At 36.9% G+C, this 5,995-nt stretch overlaps 1 protein-coding gene across 14 annotated transcripts; it reads left to right on the top strand.

Annotated features, from left to right (window-relative positions):
- The first annotated feature begins 1,555 nt into the window (after positions 1-1,555).
- On the top strand, positions 1,556-5,756 carry LOC113274933. Of its 14 annotated transcripts, none has more exons than XR_003323333.1 (9): positions 1,556-1,978; positions 2,183-2,200; positions 2,409-3,448; positions 3,551-3,637; positions 3,974-4,036; positions 4,134-4,218; positions 4,715-4,826; positions 5,203-5,297; positions 5,558-5,756. XR_003323333.1 is itself a non-coding variant. In XM_026524351.1 (9 exons), exons 6-9 carry the CDS (start codon positions 4,141-4,143, stop codon positions 5,657-5,659), a joined length of 387 nt encoding a protein of 128 aa, XP_026380136.1. In that variant the 5' UTR covers positions 1,556-1,978; positions 2,183-2,200; positions 3,205-3,448; positions 3,551-3,637; positions 3,974-4,036; positions 4,134-4,140; the 3' UTR covers positions 5,660-5,756. The 14 variants fall into 14 exon arrangements, 12 of the variants coding, with proteins under 12 accessions (XP_026380136.1, XP_026380137.1, XP_026380133.1 ...); XR_003323332.1 differs by having other exon boundaries at positions 2,183-2,230; XM_026524351.1 differs by having other exon boundaries at positions 3,205-3,448.
- Positions 5,757-5,995: the final 239 nt, after the last annotated feature.

The following is a 5,995-nucleotide window of genomic DNA, read 5'->3' as shown; positions in this document are numbered from 1 at the left end:
CAAAATGGTTAGAAGGATGGAGTCACAGAACCACTCACAACCCAATAAATGTATACCTTTGACTCTAGCCGAAGTTATCTCATATTCATTAACTACAGCGTCCCGAGCTTCGTCAAGAAAATCATACTCCTCTGAAATTTTCTTATAATCCAACTGAAGAGTAGTAAGAGCAAACTAACACTCATCCAACTCTACCTGTTTCATGGAGTCTAAATGACGAAGATGACCAACTTCGTTATTCATTTTTTCTATACCCTTAATAAGCCTGTACATATTAACTCCAAGATCCTTCTCAGAATCCACTAAACGAGCAACATCGTCCCAAGAAGCGGTCAAAGCATTACTAAGGGAAAAAGCCTCGACTCTGACATCATCTCTCTCCCGCACAAGTTGTTGTATATAGTACAGGACTTTAGGATCGTGGGAGGATTGAGCTTGATGCAACTCTTCTTCCAAGTCTGCTACCTTAGCTTCCAAGCGAGAAACATTCTCATGGGCCTCACGAAGATTTCCCGAGTCCACAATAAAGCACCGTTAAATAAGTGGCGATCAGAGTTAAATTTATTCTGCATATCGACCATATGTTCCCTCCTTTCTCGATGCCGTGCTGCCAGTTCGTTATGTTCATCATCTCGGGCATTCCACTTCTCAGCTTCACCTTTAATCTTCGTTACTAATTCCTGAATTCGAGAAGCTTCACGAGTCCTCTCACTTCGAAGCCATGTTAACTCTCTGACATCACCCGCTGAAGATAGGGCGGGGAGACTCAGATAACGCTAAGGAAACGAAAGAGAGAGATGAAGGGGATAGTAGAAAAAGAAAACAAACCTTTAGAAGACGAAGCATCGTTGCGGTCCTTCTCCAACTCACTACAAACCAATGCAAGATCAACACGAAGCTTCTCCTCTTCGGCTCCAAGTTTCTCCTTCCCCTTCAACGGTTCTTCAGTTCCAATATCTCCTTATCCCTAGCAGAAATAAGCACTTCAGCGGCATTCAACTCTTCTTCCCTATGACGAAGCTTTGCCTCCAGCTTGAGGGCCTTCGCCTTGAAGAATTGGTACAAAGTATTGTTGCAATGTTCATTTCACATTATCTACAATGATCACGAACAAACAATAACTATCAATAAAGAGGTATGTCAGCAACAAAAGAAGCACTACACCAAATTCAGGGTTTAGCAACTCATATTCGCAACAGTTCTATCGCAGTTGCGAATTTTCTGTTGCTAATTTCAGTTGCCAAATTTTAGCAATAACTTTATTTTGTTTCGAAAATCGCAACTGCCCATGTTTTGTTGCGACTAGCAACAACCAGGAGTATAAGCATGCGAGTCACATGCGTAGCAGGGAACACTTCAAACCCTATTTCCACCCATATGTTGGAACGATTTCAGATCGTGTTGTTATTTCACCCCTTTGACCAGTTGACTTCTTGACTTTAGAGAACAATTTCAGATCGGGCTGCTTCATTTGTATCCACAAATTCCTCTCCTTTATCCTCTCCTTTATCCTCTCCATTTCACCCCTTCATCTAGATATGAAGAAACATCTCTGCTGCCGTTAATCTCTTCTACTACCCTAATAACTATTTCGACGGTGATAATGAAAACCCTACCATCTTTTTTTTTTTTTTTGCCCACATACAACTTCTCTTCTTCTTTACTCTCTTTTTCTTCTTCTACGATTCAACTCCACAGCCACAACCCACAATCCTTATGCTTGAGCACCACTACCATCACTGATTCAACCGCTACTAGGACTACCTCCTCCTTCTTCTTCTTCTTCTTCTTCTTAGATTCCGATCTCTTGTTGAATCTTTTTAGTAGAAGCCATGGATCCAATATTTCTATTTGTTATCTAGGGTTTCATTTATAAAGATGAGCAAGAGATCGCTTTGATTGATCTACATGAGAATTCAAATTGAAAAACACATTTAATTAGCAAACCATTTCCCAATTTAAAGTCGTTATTAATCAGGTGATGTTTCATTGTTGTGTTTATTTTTTCTTATGAACTTTGTTTCATTTCTGGGTTTTGGGTTTTCTTTTTGGAGAGGAGAGATCTGATTTTGATGTTAGGTTTTAATTTATTTTGTTTTTGATGTATCAATTGATAGAAGACTTTCAGGTTCAGTGGCTTAAATTTGTATCCATTGTTCTTATTTTTCAATTTTAATTTCAGATGCAGGAAATCCCATAGGTATTTAAATTTTTGAACCTTCTCCTTTGCGTAAGTGTTTATTTCACTTAATTTAGCTCCTTCTGATTGTAGTTATTCCATCATTTGTTATTTTCTTTAAAATTTCAATGGACCCATAAACCACCAAAAGTATTATTAGCGAGTCAATCTGTATGGAGAATTTTGGTGATTGCATTATTATTAAGTGAAATATGTTTGACATTCACAGCTCAGCAAATTGTAGAGTTTTTGATGAGATTTATGCGGAAGTATATCTACTCACCGTTGCTGAAAGCTTTGAGTTTAAGGACAGAGTTAAGAACATTGGTGCCAGCCTTGTACAACAAGTAGCCAATGCCACCAACAATGTAGCTGGTGATGCTAAGGCTTTATCATTCATTACTTTGAAATGTTTCGTTTAAGATTGTAATGTGATGTTTCGATCTATTTGATATAATAAGTAGTATGGGGATTTGTATTAGTAAGGAATGGGTACCGGATATGAGCTAATTCTAAGATGATGGTGGTGGTGACTTGTTGTAGTATGGGGATGATACTGGAGATGGTGGTGGTGAATTGTATTAAGGTGGTGATACTGGAAATGGTGGTGGTGACTTGTAATAGTTTTGGCTTGGTACTGGTGGTGACTTGTAGTAAGAAGTAGGTTCTAGAGATGGAGGAAGTGGTGATTTGTAGATGTGGCAGGTGTAGGAGGTGGTGGTGGTGACTTGTAGTACAATGAAGTTGGTACGACAGATATTATGAGTTTTGGTATCTTGTGACCAGGACCCGTACGTATGTTGTATTGACATGTAAACTGAATATCTTGATCATTTTCTCCCTTGCTAGCTCCATTCTGTAGGGGTAAAAGCTTTTTATAAACATGGATTGTATTCTTCTTTTATTCCTACCCATCTGTAGACTGTGTTATATGTGCAGGTTTGTTGTGACCTTCATTACATCATTTGCCAATGTCTCTGTTGGTAATTAAGAGTATAGTTCTGACTTTGTACCAATTATTGAAGGAAACTACACTATTGCAACTCAGACGCTGAAATGGATGACAACATCAGAAAAACCAGTTTACAAATATTGAAGGAAGCTACGCTGCTTCATTCCTGTCATTGTTAACAATCTCTGTGTCAATGCCCTTACTCTGCAGAGGAAGATGCTGACATCGACTTCTAACAAACTCCCCTTAACAAACTACAGTCTGAATTTGATCACTACATCTTACTTCCTTTGGTTGACAAGTAAAACTTGCATCGAGTCTGTAATTTTTTTCATACCACATCTTACTTCCTTTGGTTATGAATATGAAGTTGATATAATGGTTTTAATATTTTTTTTAATTTGTTTTTGATGTTGCAGTTGTGTAGAAGACCTTAAGAATCAGTTGCTTGAATTTGTGAACAATTTGAAGCCTTATCCATTGTTCTTATGTCGGGTTTGTTTGAGGTACTTCTATACTAGCTTCCTTTTGTATCAGTTTTTGTGTTGGACTAAATTAGTTAAATAGTTAAAGTTGGAATCAACCATAGACAAGCCTTAGTATGTTAGAAAAATACTGGGCACTGGCATTCCATCATCCATCTTGGGGAGGTGCCAACTGTAGTTGATGTGCGCTTCAGTTGTGCTTATGTCTGTTTAGGGAGTCGGGGGAAAATATTAAACCCCAAGGGATGTGGCATTTGGACAGAATAGTAGCATTAGGTCTTTGATTCGCAAGTAGTTTCATATTTGTTTATTTATACTCGTATTTGTGGCTTCACTTGGCCTTCTTCGTTTGACCAGCAAAGATAAAAAGCAGGAACCTTGAACATTCTTGATTGGCTAAGGGCATTGTTCGGCTTTCAGGTATATATACAATCAGATATACCAAAGGAATTATATATAATTTAGTGGCTAGTCTCTGTTAAAAGCATTAACTTCTTATCCACGATGGTGTTTGCAGAAAGACAATGTTAGGAATCATAGGGAACGGAAGCCTTGCAAATAGTCATATACGGCAGGTACCCAAGCTTAATCCCCTTAACAAGGTATATGAATTTTTTCCTACTCACATGGTTAGCTTTGCAATGGTGGCGTTTTTACCTAGCTTGGTGATGTGAGCATAATGCTTCGAATTTGGTTCAATATCCATATAAACTTTGTTATTTAACGAGTATGATTATGTATCTTACCCATGTTTCTGTCCTACATGGTTATAAGTCGTGTGTGATTCACAAGAAACACCCAAAAGTTCTGTTACGGAGCTTCGATATTGACTTTTGGGAAAATGTATATGTTGAGTTACTATACTAAATTTCTGTTGGCCTACACATTTTTCAGAGACTTACTGATTTTCATTTCTGTTCGCAAGCTCTTTAGATCTCCACATTCATCAGTACCAAATCTTGTGTGTTACTTTGTTGTCTTATGAAATTCAATAGGATCAAATGTTTTGTATTATGTCAATACCGTATGTGGAAGTTTGCGAAACTCTATTCCTGAATCCATTGTTTATTGTTATATCCATTGGCTTCTTGATTGCAGTTATCAGGATTGCTGAACAAGGACCCAGCAATCATGGAACGTCGAACTGCTTTAGAGTTATACAGAAGTGCACAAGCAGATATTGAATTAGATAAGAAGCAAATGGATTCAGGTAATCATATTACTGCTGGTACTCTTAGATTTTTTGTATCAACAGTTTCCTATCTATATATTTCTTCATTCTCGCATTGAAACTTGCCAAGGAAAATGGCACCGCAGAACAAGCTTCAACTTTATGTAGGTTTCTAAATTTGGTTATTGTGAAGTCTGCTTTCAAGAGATTAGTAAATTCTAAGCAATTTATGTTGGAATTTGCTGCATTGGAAAGTGACAAAATCAAGATAGCCTGAATTCTGTTTAACTTGTATCTATGTGAAATCGTTTGATATTTGATCATCTTTCATTATTCTGGCTCTATAATAAGTGAAAGTTGCATTAAAAACCGAAATCGGCGTATCTGATTTTACTTAAAATCTTTTCATTGTTAGTTAAACAAGACACCGGAAAGATGGGAGGCGCAGAAGTTGTTCAATGGACTTTACTGGTAAAGCCCTATGATAATTTGGTTTGGTTCAACCTGTGGGTAAGCACTCTGATAAGACTATTAGATAGAAAGTTCTTCACTTGGAATTCTTTAGTTTTCTAACTACTGAGTTTAGTTTCAAAATCTTTTCTTTCTTCCATACTTTCAACTGGATGCACTATGTACTTTCATATGTAAATATTTAGGATTTATCGAGTTTGAGTCAACTGAGGTTTCTACTTATAGTTGGTATGTTTCGCTTGTATGTGTAATTTCAAGTTTGTGTTGTTGTAACTGAATGTAATTGTTGCCAAATGTAGGTGGTGAAGATTGACGCAGACTGTATGCGTAATTATCTGATATTTGAGCACTTGTTGCAAGTTCATATTGTTCCAACAGAGAAAGTCCATCCTAAACTGTAAGCAATTCTTTTGATTTATATAAGTATTATATGTAACAGACATAGTTGCACCAACACAATGTAAGAAACAACAATATATATAAGAACATATTTACATATTCTTCTACCTATGAATTCTTTCAGTTGTGCTCTGTTTTAGTACATTTTACACCTGATTTCTTAATACAACTCACACCCGTCCCTGCTTTATTGTCTTTGGTTCCCTTCCTGTGTAGAATGTCTTTAATGTTTAAACTTGTAACATGGAACATGTAAATGCTGAGAATTTCAGCACATGTTGCTGCATTTTTTCTTGTTTAAGTTTTTAGATATGTGGGAATGTAGAGTATGAGAATTG

The sequence above is a fragment of the Papaver somniferum genome, chromosome 4 (assembly GCF_003573695.1).
Source record: "Papaver somniferum cultivar HN1 chromosome 4, ASM357369v1, whole genome shotgun sequence".
In the NCBI taxonomy this organism is placed as follows: domain Eukaryota; kingdom Viridiplantae; phylum Streptophyta; class Magnoliopsida; order Ranunculales; family Papaveraceae; genus Papaver; species Papaver somniferum.
The sequence above is the reverse complement of the archived record's forward strand: the minus strand, read 5'-3'. Positions and strand labels throughout refer to the sequence as shown.

Coding starts and splice junctions, on each gene's coding strand:
- LOC113274933 (XM_026524353.1), top strand. CDS start 4,141: ATGTTAGGAATCATAGGGAACGGAAGCCTTGCAAATAGTCATATACGG. Junction 4,219..4,714: donor AGCTTAATCCCCTTAACAAG/GTATATGAATTT, acceptor TCTTGATTGCAG/TTATCAGGATTGCTGAACAA. Junction 5,298..5,557: donor TGGTTTGGTTCAACCTGTGG/GTAAGCACTCTG, acceptor TGCCAAATGTAG/GTGGTGAAGATTGACGCAGA.